Below are 20,241 nucleotides of genomic sequence, written 5' to 3'. Positions count from 1 at the left end.
TTCACTGATTCACTGTGAGAATTATGTCCAGAAAACCTTTACATGAGCAATTTATTCAAGCTCAGTGTTCAGACCAAAGAGTACTATCTCTACTAATGTAAGTTCAGTTGTTAAATGATGCAAGTTACTTCACCCTAGTTTCTACTCAGGAAATAGGTAAAGCAGCAACTACCTTAATCCAACAGCTCCAAAACTAATGCAGCAGCTTCTCCAATTTAGAGTGCCTCTCCAAAGCATTATCTTTGTTCATGAGACCTGTCTCTTTATTGCCTTGACCCTGAATGATTTCCTGTCCACAGACTGCACCATGCTTACAGTAAGTTTCTACTAAGCTAGAGGATCAGATAACAATAAATACCCCAACCAGGGCTCCTTAGGAAAGGAAGCATATCACTCTCAAATAAAAGGGACAGCTATTATGTTATGCAGAGTAATGGAGTAAAAAATTAATCTTTTATAGCAAGGTGGCAACAAAAGTCACTTCTATGTTCCCCCCCCTTCCCCCGCCCAAACAGGTAATCAATACAGAGTCTCAGTTGTCTTTTTGTTCTGATTTCTAGATAATGCACATCTGTGAGGCTACTACCACATTAAAAATAAACACTGAGACATTTTTTGTTAGTACTAAATAGATGTGCGCATGTAACCCCTACACGCACCAGGCCAAATGAACTCCAGGGGTGTAGCTCTAGTGAAATCAACGCAGCCAGGTGGGAGCTGACTTAAACCAATTTGTAACAATCTCTCTCACTGCCTGGAGCAGGCAGGACTGCACTTCCCACCGGCAAGGCTCGTCGTGCAGTGAGAGATGAGAGGGGACAATTGAGGCAGCTGACGGCGGTGGAACCCATCAGCGCGATTTCCCGCAAGTCAGGAACGTGGAGCAGAGTGGCTGCCGGGATGAGTGAATAGCTGAAGGAAGGAGCTCGTGTGAGCTTCAATAGCAGGCCAGAGCAGAGCTCTTCTGTGAATGACAAGTGATGGGCCAAATCACTGGGGAGCTACCGATGAGTTATTAATGGTGACAGGTACACTACCTGGGAGACAGGTTGAGAGGGGAAAAAGATTATTTATAAGCGAATAGTTAACAGCTGTACCCACTGCTAAGCATTACATGGATGCCACAAACTGTAGAATTCAAATCTTGGGTTATTCAAGCACGAACAACTGCCTGTCACCAAACTGCAATGCATCGGTACAAATTAAGGTGGGAGAGATGAGACGAGGCTGGAACGATGCCTTGCTCAAGAAGGCAATGTCATCACAGAGTGCAGATAAGAGGTGGAGAAGGGCTGCGATAACCATGAGGTGAATTATGGGTCTTAATAATAATGATGAATTTGCAAGAACAGCTTTTTAATTTTTCCTGAGGGCTTCTGCAATAGAACAGATGCTGAATGTGTCCTGTACTGACAAGAATAAATGGGGGGAAAATGTAATAAGCAAAGGAGATGTTTTTGAAGAAGTTTTCCTTTGATATGAAAAATAATATATTTCTTATTGTGGAGATAATTTCTTCTATCTCCAGCCCCCTCCCAAGTTTGAAAGCCACATTGTTAAAGCTTACAATACCTACAATAAGACAGCTACCCAGTTTTTCCCAAAGGAATGAAGTATTGTGCTACTAAGTAAAAGTGGATTGGAAAAAAAAAAAAAAATCTTTCGAATCTTTTCAAATCTTCAATATCTCTTGTACAACCCTGCACTAAGACAAGCAGAAAAAACACAAAACCAAAACACATCAGGATTTTTTTGAAATATTTTCATAATGTGAACATCAAACTGAAGGAAACTGTTACTGAGTCCTTTCCTATCCCATTGCAAAGGTTCATCTCAGCAGTAACTGGTTACATAGAAGAGAAAAACTAAGAAAGAATTTGATGGATTTCTTTGTTTGTTTGGTTAGCTGGGTTGTTTTTTTTTTTTTTTGGTCTTTAAATGCAGTAGAGCTGCTGGATACCGGCAAGATCAGCTTTGTGCCAAGACAATAGCAGGTGCTCCACTGACTTCTAAGCTTCCAAAAAACACAGGCTGGGAATCACTGCACTAGATGTCTGAACAGGAAAAGACATTTTTTATTTCCAACAAAATGTGTCAAATGACTAGCCTTAATTAAAAAAGAACGATGGGAGAAAAGGTAATAAACTAAATGCTTAAGCTCCAAATTCATTTTTTTCTTGAAATACAATCTCAAACAGATTGCAAAATGGTTGGGGGAAAAAAAAAAGTCAGCAACAGCTGGGTTCCTCCAAGGTGGAGAGAAAAAACTGTTTATATCTATGACTACTGCCACTTCTCATTTCTTTGCCATAGGGGCATTGTGCTCTTGCATGCTCTGGAGGAGATAGATATGTGAGCCAGAAAAGATTCACACTTCAAAAAGATTCTGAGGATTTAAAATATAAGGACATAAACTGACTCAGCACCATAACTGTTTGCAGGATTTAGTCCAAATCTTTCAGTTCAGGCATTCCAAAGAGGACAACACTAGAAGGCAAATAACTGAGTGTGCGCATGCATGCATGTGTGCGTGTGTGTGTTGGGGATGGATGTAATAGTAGCCAAGATTATTCTACCTTGCTTTCTGCCCTTCATAATATTTAATTATTTTTCCCTGTCTGTTTCATTCTGTTTTTCAAAGACAATTGGTATGATTCCTCACTGTCTGAAGTTCTCACACTGAGAATATTTAAATATACAGCCAAAGCTGAATGACACTTACATTTTATCTTAACAATTGACCAATAAGAGTATTTTTATTAAATGCTAGTGGAATAATTAAGTACTTTCAAAACTACTTTTCACATATCTTAACTTTTTTGGCATAACACAGCGGTCACAACATTACTTTCAAATGTCAAGTACTGAATATAGGTGGAACTTAGCATTAGTACTCTGGAAATTGTATATCTGCACTGATAGCTCCAGATATTACTCATTAAATTCTTGTTTCCCTTCCCTCCAACTTTTAAATTTATTCTTGCTTAAACAGACAAGTGCCAGAGGAGGTGGGCTAAAGGCATGGGAAGCATAAGTCAAATTGCACAGAGTGAAATTTGAAAAGTTAATTCACTATGCTTGACTGTCAAAAAGAAGGGAATTTAGAGCGAACAAGCTGAGCTCAGTTTAGATATCTCTGTTCCAAGTAAACAGTTACTTACTGCACAAGCAGTTCCACTGCTTGTAAAGTAAGACACTACTAAAATAAATATCAGGGTCTGCCTCTAAGTGATAGTTTTCTGTCAGTTTAATTACTGTTTCTTCAAGGATAAACACATGAATTTGGATGTGATTCTGATGGTCAAGCTCACATGTAGGTAACACTCCCTGGTATTATCATGCTCAAAAAATAAAGCTGTAACTTGCTCTTAAAAATTTTATATATAAAAAGAGTAACTTCAAAGATCTATCTGTTGGCTACCTTTCAGCAAACACACCTCCCCCCCCCCCCCCCCAAAAGCTACAAATGTGATTACAAAACCTACGGTGGAAACCATGTAAGTGCACTTACTTTGTGTCAGTCAACATTAGTTACATGTAACAGTGTCAGAATCAATACTCCAAGAACTATGCACAACATACATCCAACATAGCATTCTTTACAGCTTCATGTATTTATTATAAATTCTTGAATGACACAAGGGAGAAGCTGCCAATAGTGGTAAGAGGCCAGGATACTAGGAAGGAAGGCTAGTTTCTAAATATGCCAAATTTTGTTGGACATGTAATATATAAGGAATCTTCCCTTCCCTGTATTTGATCACTAGCTATGCTGTGTTGTTCACATTACCTCAGTTGGTCACATACCAGCAAGTACTTCAGCCACTTTTCCAAACCTCCTTCTCTTTTTCACAAGGAGTATTAATGTCCACGCATTTCAAAGGCAAAAGAAACTCACCTCTTAATTTCTCTATTCTATGTAATCGTCTCAGCACAATGGGAAAAGTCTTGGCTCCCTGAGCTGCCAAAGAGCTGTTTTAGGGTCATCTGAAGATAGCCAGATAGAAAAAAAGGGAACTGGGGGATGCAGCAGCTACCACAGACACTGAGGATGGGATGACCAGTTGGGCAAGGACTTTATGCTGTTTTCTCTCTTCCATTTACCCCACAAAACTCCTTCTTGGGGAAGGAAAGAAAAAGAGAAGCAACTTGAACCAAAGAAATTAAGACCTTCCTTTAGTGAGGTCCTGATTTTCATGGCATGATGAGTCTGACTTGAGACCTCATATTAAGATTCTGCTTCATTAGTGAGTTTCCATGAGCAAAACATTCTACAAATGATTCATGGCTTGTGGCCTGTTTTTGAGAGATCTAATAAATGTCAGCACAGAGAGAGACGGAATCTACCCCAGTGAAAACAATTAACAACAAAGAAAGAATCTTTAGAAACCTTAACTTTTAATTGAAACATACTTTTTCATACAGTTCTCACAACCTACTATTCATTCCTTTTCAACTAAAGGGCAATGTTCACAGGAAGGGAACTGTTGTGTGAACTCAGCTGACCAAGCTGACATACATGCATTCATTGAAGCCTCAGTTCAGAAAAACATGCAAGCATATGCTTAACATTTAACATGTGAGCAGACCCCCGTTGAAGTGAAGGGCATTAATCGTTTAAAGTTGTGTAGGTGCTTATGCACCTTTTGAACCAGGACCCATATTCTGACAGTGACTGAGCAGTTCTCCAGTAACAATGTAATTTTGTCTCTGGATGGCTTTACACCTCTAGTGTTCCACAAGCTGGGAACTCTATTGGTTTGCATTTTTATAGTCCCTTCCCCCGCTGTTTCTCCAGTGTAGTTTCTTTAGTGCCTCAAAAAGGATGAGTGATGCTTTTTCATCAGTGAAGGAACTACCATCATCTCTCTCCACTATCTGGCTGCATAAACATAGCATATAGAGACTTGAAAAAATTTTTATTATCTTCCTTCCCATCTCTTGAATGGGAAGCTGAAAATAGTTATACAAAGCACTGTTATGCAAGTCCTGTTCCTCTGAACAGATTAAAACACTGAGGTCTTCTATACAGTGCAGTAGCTGATGAAATTTCAGTACAATTATCTTGTATGAACTGAGGGTAAACACTCTGCAAAAGACAAAGTTTAGAGAAGGATATAAAGGAGACTGGTGAAGGCAAAAGGCTTACAGACATACATGTAATCACTGACATTACTAGCCTGGAAATTCATATGATCTTACTGAAACGTTATTCAGGCATGGGACTATATGTATGCTTTCATTTCAAATTTTTAATCTGAAACAATTCTGAAGTACCTCACACAGGTTTGACATTCAGATTCTCACAAGTGTTTAAAAGCCCATAAAATTTTATATTTTATTGGCATTTTTATCCTGCCCCAAACAAATGTTAACACTGAACTAAAAAGAAGTTCCATGCTAATGTACCGTATTTTCATTGATCTATTAGATCCTGCAGGTTGTTGTTCACCAAAAAAATGCAAAGAAAACCTTGCCAGAAAAGGTGAATTTTTAAAATTATTTTCATTACTCCAGAAAAAGTGTAAAGCTCAGCTTACTTATTTATTATTATACTTAGGCATATTTGTATGCCTAAGAAAAATGGTTCCACATGAACAAACTACCAGAATAAACAACCTTCCATTTAACAATTGTCACAGGACCGTATTGTTACTATACACCTTAACACTGCAGAGTAACACAGTGACAAAATTGAAAATATTGAAATATATACAGGGCTCCTGGGCTGTTCAGTTCAGAACACATCAAGGAAAAGGCTCCAAGAATACGTACAAGTAAGCATCATGTGAAACTTACTCTTTCAAGATGCATCCTAAGCTCATCATGTAAAATCAATTTGTTAGCTGTATGTGGTTGGTGAAACACAAGCTCCTCAAGTGAAACCCTCCAAAGGAAGGCTGAAACTCTCCAGGTCAGAGATAATATGCACTTAAGTGGCTGCTGTTGTATCTCTGGACCACAGCCTCTGCTGGTCAGTTGTACCAGAATAGCTTCTTCAATAGGACCCAGGTTCTCTGCAGCCCCACAACAAACTCAATTGTGTGAGCAATCTGCTACAGAAATTATGAATTTCCCAACCTTTTTCTCCAAAGAAACATACCTCTGATTTCTGCTGTTGCAGAAAATGGATGTCATGGGTCTTATACCCACTACCTCACAAATCCTTGAGCTTACAAAGGGAAGAGCTTAGTTTTGCATCCTTTGCTTCTGTCTGAAATACTCTTATCAAGAGCAAAGCAGATCATACACTGAAATTAATTGAATTATTAGTAGATAAACTTGTTGAAACTAGATTTTATTTTATGGACTCCTTTCCAAGAGAGATAGGCTGGACAAAAGCATTTTTGTGGATTTTAACGTGACATTTTCAGCATGGTTTGTTTATTTAGTATTCAGGAACACTGCTGCAAAATAGCCAATTTTTGCAATTTTAGAAAAAATCTCTTTGTACTACAAGTTGGGGATTTTTTTTACTGTACTTACTTCCTGGATTTCTTGTGTTGATTTTCTTTTTTATGGGAAAAAATTTTCATTTTTTAATTGTTCTTTTATCATAAGTTTCAAAAAAATTAGTAGCTTTAAAATAGAAACCTAACTTTGTCAAATTAAAGAATTGTTTTCAATCTAATCTTTTAAACCAATTATCTGGCATTCAGAATCTCGCTTTATGATCAGCAAACATTTGAGGACAGTAGTACTGAACTTCTTCATATCAATATGCTGACCTTTTGTAGTGACTATGCTTTCCTGAAACCATGCACCAACTTCTCATGCAGCTATTTATTGAGCTAGCTAAACAAACTAAGCTGCCCAGGAATTGTCCTAGTTATTTCCAATTAGTCTCAGAGCATTCCATGTTAATTGAAAACCTGGTGCAACATAAGCTAAGCTGCAAACAACCTGATGAACAGGCTCACTTCCTTTATTCCTATTTGCCAGCACCACATACCATCTTGGACACAAGTTAAAGACATCCACTCTCCAGGCTACATGGATAAAACCATAAAGCTGTTTATGCTCCTGCCACTCCCATACCACCATGCATGCTACCCAGACACAAAACCCAGCAAGCTGATTTTTACAGGATTAGCAATCTTTAAAGTCTAACTTTCTACAGTTTACTTCCTTCTCTGCAGGACAGTTGTCAGTCAGTAACACTGAGTGTCAGAACCTTTCCAGCAGGAGAAAAATAAGACTTTGGGGTGCAATTCTGACAAGATTCATCATGAAGAATACATCAAGACTGGATATAAACCAACTTTCTTTCCGCTATAATTAAAGGTAAAAATGAAACAAATGGAACAAGTTCTTTTTCTTCCATTTGCTAAAAAGATCATATATATAAAAAATATTTACTGAAACAACTGTTCCAGTGATGGCAATGTTTCAGAATCTGACCAAAGAACAATCATGATTACACATTCCATTTCATTAGAGGATCTCAAAGCACTTAATAAACATTAATTAACAACATCCAAGTATTAATTGGGATGATTAGAACATTTTGTAAAAGCCATGGGGGAGGTAAGAAATCAAGCCGAAGCACAAAGGACTCATGCAGCAAGTTAATATATTAGAGCCAGTAGAATAATACAGGTTTCCTGGGTTCAAGTTAAGTATTCAAAATTCTAGGACATGGTACAAAATGACAACCAAATTATAGCAGATATTACAGCACAGAAAAGAAAAGTAAATTACTTAATTAAAATATAAGAGTTCATCTTCATTAGGTTCAAAATGTACCTTGATAATTAAAAGGGGGTTGTCTGTCTACATTCAGTGCTGTGCTCTTTCTGCCTTGAAGGCAGAAGTAAGTGCTAATGACATTTACTCCTCCTAATAAGAGTCACTCACACTTCACTGTTATTCCTTGTTAGTGCTCAGGACAGGCACTAGCACCTCATTGAAAGATCAGTGCTGCAAGGGAAAAAGACCCCTTGAGATCTCTGGGACTTCAAGAAAAGCAGTAAATCAACTGATGCTGGACAGATGACAAGTTTGATTCTCTATGGCCCTTCCTGATTCCTAACTGTCTGTGGGTCTACACTTCATAAGAGCCTGAAGCCAGTGCTGACATATAGACAATCAAAACAACCTTTAAACTCAGAGCAAGAGGCGTCTCAACCAGAAAAAGTCTTAAATTCATTAAAGCATCATGATCTGTACTCCATATTCTCCAATTGAGTCAATTTCCATTGATGTGTACCTGAATGGTTAATATCACAACCTTGCCACCTCCAGGATCATGATTTGAATTCAGCCTGAGGTCCTCTGTGAAGACAGCAGTCTACAAAAAGCAGAAGCTCTAATCTATGAGCTGTATTTTGTGAGAAGAATGATGTTAATTCCTTGGATTCTTGGCACAACTTGCTCCCCTCCATGTGCACACACACATTTCCCTCTGATGAACAGCTTTATGCCCTTTTGTTTTCTTTCTTTATAGCAGGTAACTGTACTTATTAAAAGAAAATGGAGATGGAGAATAACCCCAGGGTCCTGTCAGTGGTCATACTTCTTTGAAACAGTGGAGGACATGTTCCAATAGAAGCTTCAAATGTGGCACTGTCAGCAACAAAAGTGATTTTCCAGGCAAGTTGGAAAGTCCTTCTTTCCCTTCTCGTCCACAGAGAAGTCAGGAGAATTTTGTCACAGATACACATACATACACAATCTATCAGAAGTATGAATAAAATAGATAGATTATTTAAGTGTATGCCTACAGACACATATACATATATTTCACTAAAAACCTCTTGTGATCATAAATGGTTAATAGAAATTCAAACATATTCTGAAACAAGAAAGCTGGAAATAAGTTTTCTTTTTGGCTTACCTGCCAAGACCCAAGTTCAGGGCTCTGTTTCTCTTGCAGTGCTTGATGGCATCACTCACACCTAAAAAACAGGCTAGGGAGTGAACTATTGCTCCCACCTCCTTCATCTCCCACTCTGCTTTAGGTGTTTGTGATTTCATCAAGCATCACAAGAGAAACACAGGACCATGAACTCAAGTCTTGGCAGGTAAAGAGATTTTCAGCTCCATTTTAAAAAGCAAGAACACACAGGCCTGGCATATGGCTGACAGAACTTCAGTAACAGCCATTTCCATGCTCTGCATTCCAGTAGCTGTGCCCAAGTATGTGAAACTATATCAGGCTGTGGAATCATGGCTTCTCACCTCCAGTGCTGTAAACGGCACACATTCCAGGCAAGAGAAATGCAGCTACACAAACCTCTCTCTTTAGCTTTTTGGGGTTTTTTTTGGTTTTTGGTTTTTGGTTTGGTTTGGTTCGGTTTGGTTTGTTTGTGTGGCTTTTTTCTTCTGGTCATTGGCAACCAGAAAAATTTGCCATTAAAAGGCCATCTTTGCATTCCTGAGCCATGTGCAACACTATGGTTTTAAAAGCTATTTCACAGAAGTTATTAAGAACTAGCATCGTGTAAACTGCTGTTGATTACCAGGGGTATACAGACCTCTGCTTCATTACCCTTGCAAGATGCAAAGACACATAGCAGCAATAGCACAGCTCTCCAGCTGCACATATTCTGGATATCCAAATGTTCTTTGTATGTTACTGAAACATCTGTTGTCATGTAACTTCTCCTGGTGTCATTCAGAAGGGCCATCAAAGTCTTTGGATTTTATTTTAATTACTCCCCATTTTAAGTGCTAAGAGCCATCAAAAATAGAGTCATGTAGCACTAGTGTGATTGGTGGTGTTAATATTAGAGGTATGGCAACAAAAGCAGCATGGAGATGTAAGGCAAGATGGTGCAGATACAGAGAAAATCTGAAAACACTTTACAGTGTAGAGAACAAGCGAGTGCTTTGCTCACACACACCACAGAGCTTCCCTTTGGTTCAGCAGTTGTGCTGTGTTTTCCTGTCTCCCTCTTCAGTCCTTAAAGATTTATCCAAGCTGTTTCCACACTGTTTAGAGTAGAGACAGGGTAGTCACTCCTGTCTTAGTACAGCGAAGATGAATACAAAAGAGTAAGGGACACAGCAGAGAATCTCTGTTCCGCAGAGGTACAGGGAAGTCATGCTAAACTGACTCACATGGGAGAAGACAAATTCTTCCAGATGATCACAGCTGCAAATAATGCACGCAGTGATGCTGTGAGAGGAATGGAAAACTCAGGAGATGGACACATCATCTAACACATCCTTTTCATCTCTTTGCACTAGAGAGGGAAAATCAGAGAAGGGGCAGTGAAACTGAGGTGAGGCTGAAGGAAGAAAGATAAGCAAGAAAAAAAGGGAGGGGGTAATGAGAGGCAATGACAACAGAGTAAGTTGAAGCGGAAAGAGAGGGAGTAGGGAACAGACAGGCACAGACAACAATAAATAGGCAGGGCACATACTAGCAATGCAGATTTAAATCCCATCTGTACTGGGAGAGTAGAAGTCTGGAGAAATGTTACCCAGCTTTGAGCCTTTATAACTCAGGCCACTGCTGAAAAAATGTCAGAACAAAAGAGCACATTTGAGTGTTAATAGTGATTACAAGGGGGAAAAGAAAACACAAGATAGAAGTGTACCCAACAAAGCTGGAAAAAGTAAATAAAGCTTTGGAGGAGTAACCCTCTCTTCATTATGAAGCGATTAAACGTGGGTGGCAGTTATTATGGGAAATAGGATCTTGCACGTGGAACACTTTGGCTGTACTATGGCTTTATTACAGTCTTTACCAGATAAACTTCTTAACCTTTATCTGCATCGGTATCATTATGCACAAGAAGTGGATAAGAGTCATAGAGACATGAAAAGACTGAGAGACTTGCGTCCTAAAATGCAAGGAAATCCTCCAGTAGTCAGAATTAAACAATTGCAAAGTAGTAATTATGAGATAAATAAAACAGACCAATGAGAAATGAAAAGTAATAAAAATTAATTAAATTTACAAACTTTCACCTATAAAAGCAATTTTTATTGTATTATAGGTGTGCAAGTGTCATCAAACTTTAGCTGGGCTGCAAGGTTGAACTTTTTTTTTTTTTTTCCTCCATCCAAATCATAATTTGATAATTTCTTTTAATTTTCTTTATCACAAATAATACAGTATACCACCACTTTAAAGGTGTACATGCTATGAAAGAATAAAAACCAGTAAGTCAGCTGATGGCATTTAAAGGAAAATACCTGATAGAAACTTGATTTGACTTGGATAGATAGGAGACTACATGGAACTGAAAGTGTATTACCACTACAATGATCTGACACCATGTATCTATCTTGAAAAAGCTGATATCCTCAGAGCTACTGTCTATTTGTTTTCTTTCTAATGTTCTGTATATCTAAGCTGTTGAGGCTGCTTGACAAGATGTTTAATTAAACAGCCCTTGCACTTGGGCTCTGTAGCAGAAGTTCAAACATCCTAAAAACAGGCAAAGAAGTACAGATTGGAAAACTAAGACTCTGAAGTCTCCAAAAGAGTTCAGAGAGCAAGAGAATCCATGCTTTCCTGAAATTGTCCACAGACAAGCCAATGGTTGGAAATATTTAATTTTTAAAAATGAAAAGCACTTTCCATCTGTGCATACAGTTAATACTTCACCTGCTTACTAGGGATGAGGTCATTCAAGATAACAGATTACTCAAGAACAAAAAAGAAATTCAGAACAGTATTATTAAAGAGGCTCAGATTTCCTTCTTTGACCCAATCATGATGTAAAAATGGTATGCATGAACAAAATAGTTGTGGTAAACTTGGACAACAAATGAAAACAATCCATTCCACCAAGAGGAACTATGTTTTACAAAACTTTGAGAATTTTCAGTGAAATCCACAACACCAATCTATATGAATGAATAATTTGACTGCGCATATAACCATTTCTTCTTTTAAAATCTCAGAACTTAATTAATTAGCCTGCACTAGGTATTTCATAATTTGAAAGATTTTGTTTTAGTTAATGGGATGTTGTCTTTCAAAATAAAAAATTTCCTTCTCATAATGTCTCATACCTTCACATAGTTTACTCTTAGTTTACTTCAGTGACTGAAACACCTCGAGTTTTCCTGCTCAGCAGTTGTTATCCCTACAGCACTAACAAAGCAGTGGGAGAATAAATCACAATCCATTCACAAACCATCCAAAGAGTTAACTGAATTAATAAAGTAGGGATTGTGCGGGTGATCTTTAAGAAAAGAAACCAAGAAGCTCAACCCAGTGGCAGAAAATGCAATGAATTCCAGAGTCTTTTTTCCTAATTTGAAAATTAGCAGTCCTGACAGAGAAACCACAGAGGCAGGAAAAGCACCACTCCTCCCAAGCAATTCTAAGAATTTAAAATTTCAACAGCTTTCAGCATTAACATTGCCATGAAAAAGAACTTAATTTAGGATTAACAGTTCTCCATGCACTCTCCAGTGCACTGACTTCTGTGAGTCACCTTTTGGGCCAATAAAATATCCATACTTTTCCAGCCAGCGTTAGTTTGATTTTTTTCCCTGGGATTTATTTATTTATTTATTTATTTTAAATTTCTCATAGCTGTGAGTAACACCAAATCGTCTGGCAGCCAAGACATTGCCTGTGAGCTTCTGACTATAATCTATTTTTTTCAAGGGAATGATGGTAAGAATGGGAGTGCTAGGTCTAGCCCTTTTTCTGATTCTGCCAGTGTTTTGTTCTGTGCTTCTGCTTCCTTCTTTGTACTTGTAAACATAGTTATTCTTCTATTCTATACTAAAGAAATCCAACTGTTTGATCACAAATCCATTGATAAAGTGTTGAGCTGTTACTCAAAACACTGAATTATGATTTTCAAAGGGTAAGTCTACAGCCTCTAAATTGTGGATGTGTGTCCTGTCATCTGCAGCTGGACTAGTGCAAAAGCTGAATGTCCCAGCTGTTCCCTACTAGTGGCATAATTGCTCCCTAGCCCTTTCCTCTCAAATAATCAGAGTTAACTTGCACATGTTTAGCAAGAGGATTTTTCTAACCTGGCGTATTTACAAAGACCCTGGCTAGGGAGTGATGAGACATGTAGGTACACTGGCAAATGGGTGGGGTAACACATTCTCCAGTGGTGGAGCAGAGGAGAACAGCTGGCAAAATTACCTCTTCATTCAGCTCAGATGGAATCAAACTAGAGCTGGAGACTTACTCACAGTCGAGCTGTCCATTGCAGCAAGAGTAACTTCACCCAAATCAAGTGCCAGTAGCCACATATCTTTGAGTAGCAGGTGCAGAATTTCACCCAGACCAGCTACAGTAATTTTGAAGAATAATTTCCTGTCCAGTAAAGACAGTTGTGTTGGCTGTTCCCACACTAGCAGCTCCATGTCAAATACAGTAGCTTAGTTCCTTGAGCTAGGCATCAGACAAACAAGCCCAGAAGCTAAAGTACTCTGGATGACCATGGAGCAGACTCAGTCCAGAACATTTCCATGTGCAGTAAGTTTTTTTCAGGATCACCTCAAACCAGGAGGGAACAACTTTAAAACACTGTGAGCGATCTGATGAGGCTGCTGACCAAATTGTCACTCGCTGATATTTCAGAGATAGCTATCTATTCATCTGAAACTAGGTTTATTTCACAGAGGCCACAGACAGCTTGCCAGGTCTTAATGCCTCTCAGGCGTTATTGGCAACATTGTGACTATGCCCAAATGTAAAAGGCAGTGTATCACGTTACCTCGCTTGGCTTCAGGGTTCCTTCGCTTCCTGTGCTTCATTAATGCATCCACTGAATGAAGCAATAAATACAGCATTTTTTCCTGCCCACTGCTTTTTAATTTGCTATTTACAAACATAATTAGTCAAAATGAGGGTATTACAAATAATCCCACCCACCTCGCAGCACTGATACACAGATGGGAAGAGGCGGAGCAAATGGTGAGATTTTTCTCAGAAGTTATTGGAAAAAAAGTATTTTCTTTTTTCAAGCCAAGAATACAAAAATAATTAATTTTGAGTAGATGCATCTGACCTATGGTTTTTTTCTCCTCTCCAAACACCCTCAGTTTAGGGAAAATATTAAAATAATTTAGCACTTCATATGATTCAGGGGAAATTCAGAAAAGATTGATGTCTTAGACCTTCCTAAGGCATGAACCTCCAATCTTGTTCCAGCTCTGTGAATCTTTTGCACTGCAGTTAATTTTGTCAAGTTACAAGTTTCAAATATTATTTTTATTAGATTAGAGGCAAACAGATCAGTTTACTGGTTTATGCTTCTCCAACTACAGAATTACGGCAAAAGTAAACCTTTTTCTAGGGACATGTATTTGTGTATTTGATGCCCTATAAAGATGTGCAGATGTATGGTAAACTTAGCAGCATTGACTTGACTAGCTTATGATTTAGTTTACACAGACAAGAAGAACTATATTTATACACTGAGAATCAGGTGTTCTTGAACTCAGTGCATGACAGCCTATCAACAATCCCATACCCCTGTGATATGATGAATTTCTTTTGGAAGATGATACTATTGGTGTTCTCATAGGAGGCTCATGCAATTTCATTGGAAGCTTTTTGTATGGAAAAGGTGAGCCTGAAAGCCTTAAACAATTCTTGTAAAGAGTTCCAGTTCTATAATAATGAACTTAATGGTACAAAAACTTTTGCTCAAAGGAGACATTACCTGCAGGTCTCATCTGTATGCACTTTAACTGTGCTAGTGTTACTACATATTTCTTTTCAACTTTCAATTCATATCCCTTTCTCTTTTTTAATCAGTTAAAATAGTTACTTTTAAAGAGAACTTTTTTTAATATCATAGATTTGATTCATTTTCCTAAGATTTCTCTTCATATATGGTTTAACTAAAGTTTCACTTTTCTGCCACATACTGAGCTTCCTAGCTTTAATGGAAACAAAAGGCATTTTTTGCCCGAGGAAGTTGCAACATCTCCACCCTTTCAGGTATTCAAAAGCTGTCTGGACATGGTTTTGAGTAACAAGGTCTAGGTGTCTCAGCTTGAGCAGGGGTGTTGGACAAGATGATTTCCCTTTCAACTTGAGCAGTCTGTGATTCTTTGAAATCAGAGGGCTAAACTAATAGGAAGGCTTGGCTGCACCTATTGTAGGTCTTCTTTCATCCACTGTGTACAATCAAGAGCCGAGCAGTAACCAAGCCAGTATGTGGCAAGACAGCTGTCCTTAACTTTCACTGATAATTCTCCTTTAACTGACATAATATTCAACATACTGTTCTTGAATGTAGTAATGGTAAAATTCATGCCCTGAGGGCAACAATGTGACTGAGTTTCAGCCAGAGAAACCAAATACTGACTTAATGGTGTATTAGGCCTTTACACTACTCAGATGTGTAGGTCACAACCTCACTGTGTGTATACCTCTATATAACTATACTTAAGCCATTCTTGAATATATTAAGATAATTCCAACAGATAATCAAAGCAAATTCAATGCAATCCTGATTGTGTGACCTTTAAAGCAAGAGAACAAGTGATTTTGGTCAGTCTTCTTGTCTATAAGGGACAGTGAATTACATTCTACACTTGCAGTACCTTACACCTAACTATTAATTGCATTTAGTGCACAGCAATTTTCTAATGTTGTATTTTATAAAGAATTTGTTTTTTTGTGTGTATTCCTTTGTAAATCATATTACTTCGGGCCTCCTGATCTGTATCATTCAGAATTCAGGAAGCCAAAATATGATGCAACATGCCATTACAGTACATATCTCTACAGATATTTATCATATATCTTGTAAAATATACATCACATCTAATACCTATGGATATATATCCGTACATATATAGCACAAAAACAGATAACTTACGCATAATCCTCATGGATATATACATACGTGTAAGTTTTAGACTGGCAATAAGAAAAAAGTGGATTCTGTTGTATCTGAACATGTGTAACATTTAGCTTTTACAAAATAGGTGCCTGAGAGAATCCCACAACAAGAGCTCCATTCTATATATGTCCTAATAAGAAGAACAGGATCTCATTATTTAAGTAATAACCTTTTTATTACTTTTTTGTAGCAATGTTCTACAATTCAGAACATTTTTCTAAAAAAAAAAAAAAAAAAAAAAAAAGTGTGTTTAACATTTAAGATAATATTTTAAGAACACAGAAGATGAAGCTTTCTACAACATTACATAAGGCTAATTTACTTCTTTCACACAAAGAACAGAAAAATGAAGAGGAATTTTAAAAGTACAGTCAGAATTCCTCAGAGCAAGAATTAAGATTACAGTATTTTCTGTATATTGCCAAACATGCCATTAGTGCATAAGAAAGTAAAGAAATAAATCAGAAACCAGAATTTTCAAAGTTTTTCAGGGATGTCCACTTCAGTAACTGCATGACTTTTAGATGATGCAGTGCTCCCACAAAGTCAATAGCAATTAATGAACTCAGAAGAATGTAGCATTAGATTCTTTACCAGAAATTCGCTTATAAAATGTAGTCATTCACTTTGGAACACAACAGATGATTGTTCACATAAGCAACTGCACATATTAACGATCATCTTCATAAAGCAAGCCTGTCCATATTTTGTTTACTTATGCTTTGTTTGCTTACCTTATCTCAATCCATCTGCATGTAACACTTTATCTAAAGCTACCTTTTAAAAATGGCCATATAAACAGGATTTTCTTGTTTATACATTATGCTCCATAGATATTTCCCAACACAACCGTGATCGCAACCCTCATTTAATCTACCCCTTATTAGATAGGTTACTAAAGAGCAAAAGACAAGATGAAGGAGCTGCTGACTTGGATCTTGGTTTCTCAAGTCAAACAGTAGCCTTTGAAAACTTGCCAGTTGCCTTTGATGACCAAATCAGGCTTGCAGCTAGGTAACCGCAGTATTTGCAGTATTTAAGGTATTTCCTACAATAAGCGTAAGCAAGTACAAATAAATGCTATGGTTCTAAGGAACATTTTTTTAGCTTAGGAAAAATTGCATGTTTTATTTTGCCAACATCATCATTAATCTTCAATATGCCACACAAAATTTACTTCACATCATTCTACCTCTTTGGGTACACAGGTACACAGTCACTACTTATACTGGAAAAAAAAAAAAAAATAAAAATCAGCTTACTGGGTTTGGAAGCATGCTTTGCTTTATTTCCTACCTGAAGGATGTAGCCTCGAACATAGTCTCGAAGTGTCCAGCCTAAGCCGTGAAGAATATGCAACACCTCCTCCTGTTTCAGTACACTGAAGAGTCGGTCAAGTAGTATCTTCAGTCTCACAGGCACAGCCTGAGTACCATAAAGCATCAGGCTGCTGATGTCAAACACAACGTTGGACTGCACGATCTCCACTTGGGTTGGGTGGTAGAGATGCTGAGTACTGAGTTTGTCCAAGGCTGAAAGAAAAGGAACTAATTATAAAAACAGAGCTAAAGGAAAGACAGTAAAATTTCCCCAAAGAATTATCTAAACACATCAAATTTGGGAGACAAAACTATTTTCCAGAGAAATATCACCTGGATGGTAGAATCATAGAACCACAGAATAGCTCGGGAAGGTCTGCTCGGAAAGGTCTGCTAAAACTCCCCTAGTCCAGCGCCCCTGCAATAATTAGGCACAACTTCAACTAAATCAGGTTGCTCAAGTCCCTGTCCAGCCCCCTCTTGAGTGTTTTCAGGGAAGAGGTACCTACCACCCTTCTGGTAAACCTGTTCCAGTGCTTCAGCATCCTTGTTATATATCTAGTCTTGGGTTTGGCCTCGTTGAACCTCGTGGGCCCACTTCTCAAGATTGTCAAGGTCCCTCGGGCGTCTCAACTGCACCACTCAGCATGGTGTCATCTGCAAATTTCCTGAGAGTGCACCCAATCCTACTGTCTACGTCACCGATGAAGATATTGAACAGTACTGGTCCCAGTACAGATCATTAAGAGAAACCACTCATCACTGAATGATCCTTTTTCATCGGTGCTGACTGACAAAGGCATAGTTCCTAAAGGTCACAATTAACTTTAATTCTTACAGCAGAAGGCTGCTCAGCTGACCTCCAGGGACTAGAATACACATAAGTTCAAAAAAATTACAGAAAATATATGATTAACTGATGTCCAAGACTGAAGACTGGGAATGGTAAAGGTTTGAGACTTAAGCCTCTAGCAGAGAAGAAAACAGATACCATCTACACCCCAGTCTTTAAAAGATGTTAAAAATTAGTCCCTCGATTTAACATAAATCCTATCATGAATTCATTGCTAGTTGCTCTGGCAAGATTGTTTTACCTTTCTGTGTGAATTTCATGTTATTCACTGTGACGTGAATAATTTAGAGATGAGGGGAGGGGAATTTGCAGGTAGTTCTTATCCCCTTGTGAAGTTAAATATGACAGAATTGCATAAGACATCACACACTTTTCCTAGTATAATGTTTACATTTAATCTTACTTCCATTTTATGTGCTGTTTCCACTTTACGGACACAACTTCTCACTGATTTTTTTAAACAAAACTTTCTGAGCCTTTAAAATAATTTTATAAAGACTGCTGTACTTTGGCTTCTTCTTGGCTTATGGTCACTGGAGAGTTCATGTACTCTTGATAAATTGCTTTCTTACATCCAGAGCACTAAGGCCCTTATCATTTACTGGCTGGCTTCATTCAACACATTTACTCCAAGGAATACTTTGTCAAAGAGTTCTGGTTTCCTCATACTTCATTTATTGCAACTGATTTGTCTGATCTTTCCTATTCTAGTGGTTAAGTCAGCTTTGAATAAATAACTTCAGATGTTAATTTAACATTCAAAAAAGATAAGGAATTGGCAAGCCTAGGGTCTTCAGTCCTATGTCTCTCCACACGACGTTCATACTGCAAAATGTGAAGGATAGGATTTTTCTTCAAAAAACTCATTTTACAAAGTACATCTGGTATTTAGGCTTCATGATGTGGCACTGATTTATTTACAAGGTCCAATGAACAGGATTTGACTAAAGCTTAAACAGGTCAAATATTTTCCTACCTTTTTTTTGGCTACTATTATGCATGAAATATTTGTAACATGATCACCTTATTACTACAATAACAGATGTGTCACCAAAGTACTCAGGTAGAAAAGCCTAAAAAATTTATTTCTTTAATGTGCAGACTGTGCTATATGTGCTACTGGATATGTATGTGTGCTTAGGAGGTAGGGAAGCCATTTACAAGGAGTAAAATAAAGTAAAATATTAACATCTTTTTGAAAATATTACTATTACTCACAGTAAGAATACTGTAAATAATATTAACATTAATAGATGTAACACTGTTGACCAGACTTCAAAATAATGAAGCAGATCGGGATCACCCTGAGCTTTCCACTTTCAGTCTTACAGAATGAGAACAAGGTCAAAAGAGGTTAATTGGCTTCTCCAAGTTTACAAAAATTCAGAGCAGAGTCAAGATTTGAATGAATATTTTCTGAATACTCAATGCCTTTTAATCACTGTGTCATGCTGCATTTCTAGTATATATTAGTATTATTTGGTTTTGTTTCTCTTTACTTGAGTGTCTGCAATGAGGAAAAGTAAGTTTTGCTGAAAATTCTCCTTTAGCCCAAGTTAGAATCACTGTAATATATTTTCATCTGAAGACTACTGGGTAGATTATAAAACCAATAGCTCTAATCAGATTATAAAAATCTGTGGACATTTACTCACTTCATGTAATGTGAGCACCTGAGGATAACAGCTGTGGAAAGGCTGAGATGAAATAAAAGTTAAAAAAGAAATAGAAAAGGTCTTTTTAAATTACTAAGCACTCTTTGACCATCAGAAAGAAATTTTTACAAGATAGCCTCTAGTATTGAATTTACCTGCAACATGTTTTTTTAAGGCAATATTATCTATAGACATCCACTCTCAAAACATTCACAAATAAGAGTTAGTGTGGTGTTGGACTGACATTATCTGGCAGTGAAATTATGTCCAAATTGATTTGTGGACGAATTCTGCATATTATGTAATAAACACATAGGCAGTGAATTTTATCCTTCTGATGTACAAGTAAGGATATGCACTGAAATGTGCAATTTTTAACCCAACAAAGTGTATATTTTTGCATGGGTGTGTAAGAACATTTGAAAACTAATGACATACCTCGCTATATATATATAAAAAAAAAAAAAAAAAAAAAAGGGGGGGGAGATGGGGGGGTGGAAGTTCAACATGAAGAGAAAGGAAATGGACTGGCACCCACCTGAGAAATAATAGTATGGTAAGGATCTGAAATTCTTACAGATCATTAACTATTGAAAGACCTTGCACTTGGTGGTAGAATGAAATTT

At 37.5% G+C, this 20,241-nt stretch overlaps 1 protein-coding gene across 2 annotated transcripts in view; it reads right to left on the bottom strand.

Moving 5' to 3' along the window:
* BNC2 (basonuclin zinc finger protein 2) overlaps nucleotides 1–20,241 on the bottom strand; it is a 323,651-nt gene that overhangs the window by 82,387 nt on the left and 221,023 nt on the right. For both annotated transcript variants that reach the window (XM_071730322.1, XM_071730323.1), the window contains one exon: nucleotides 17,085–17,320. In XM_071730322.1, the coding sequence (XP_071586423.1) occupies nucleotides 17,085–17,320 (236 nt within the window). The remainder of the gene's footprint in view (nucleotides 1–17,084; nucleotides 17,321–20,241) is intronic.

The sequence above is a fragment of the Heliangelus exortis genome, chromosome Z (genome assembly GCF_036169615.1).
Source record: "Heliangelus exortis chromosome Z, bHelExo1.hap1, whole genome shotgun sequence".
NCBI lineage: Eukaryota > Metazoa > Chordata > Aves > Apodiformes > Trochilidae > Heliangelus > Heliangelus exortis.
The sequence above is the reverse complement of the archived record's forward strand: the minus strand, read 5'-3'. Positions and strand labels throughout refer to the sequence as shown.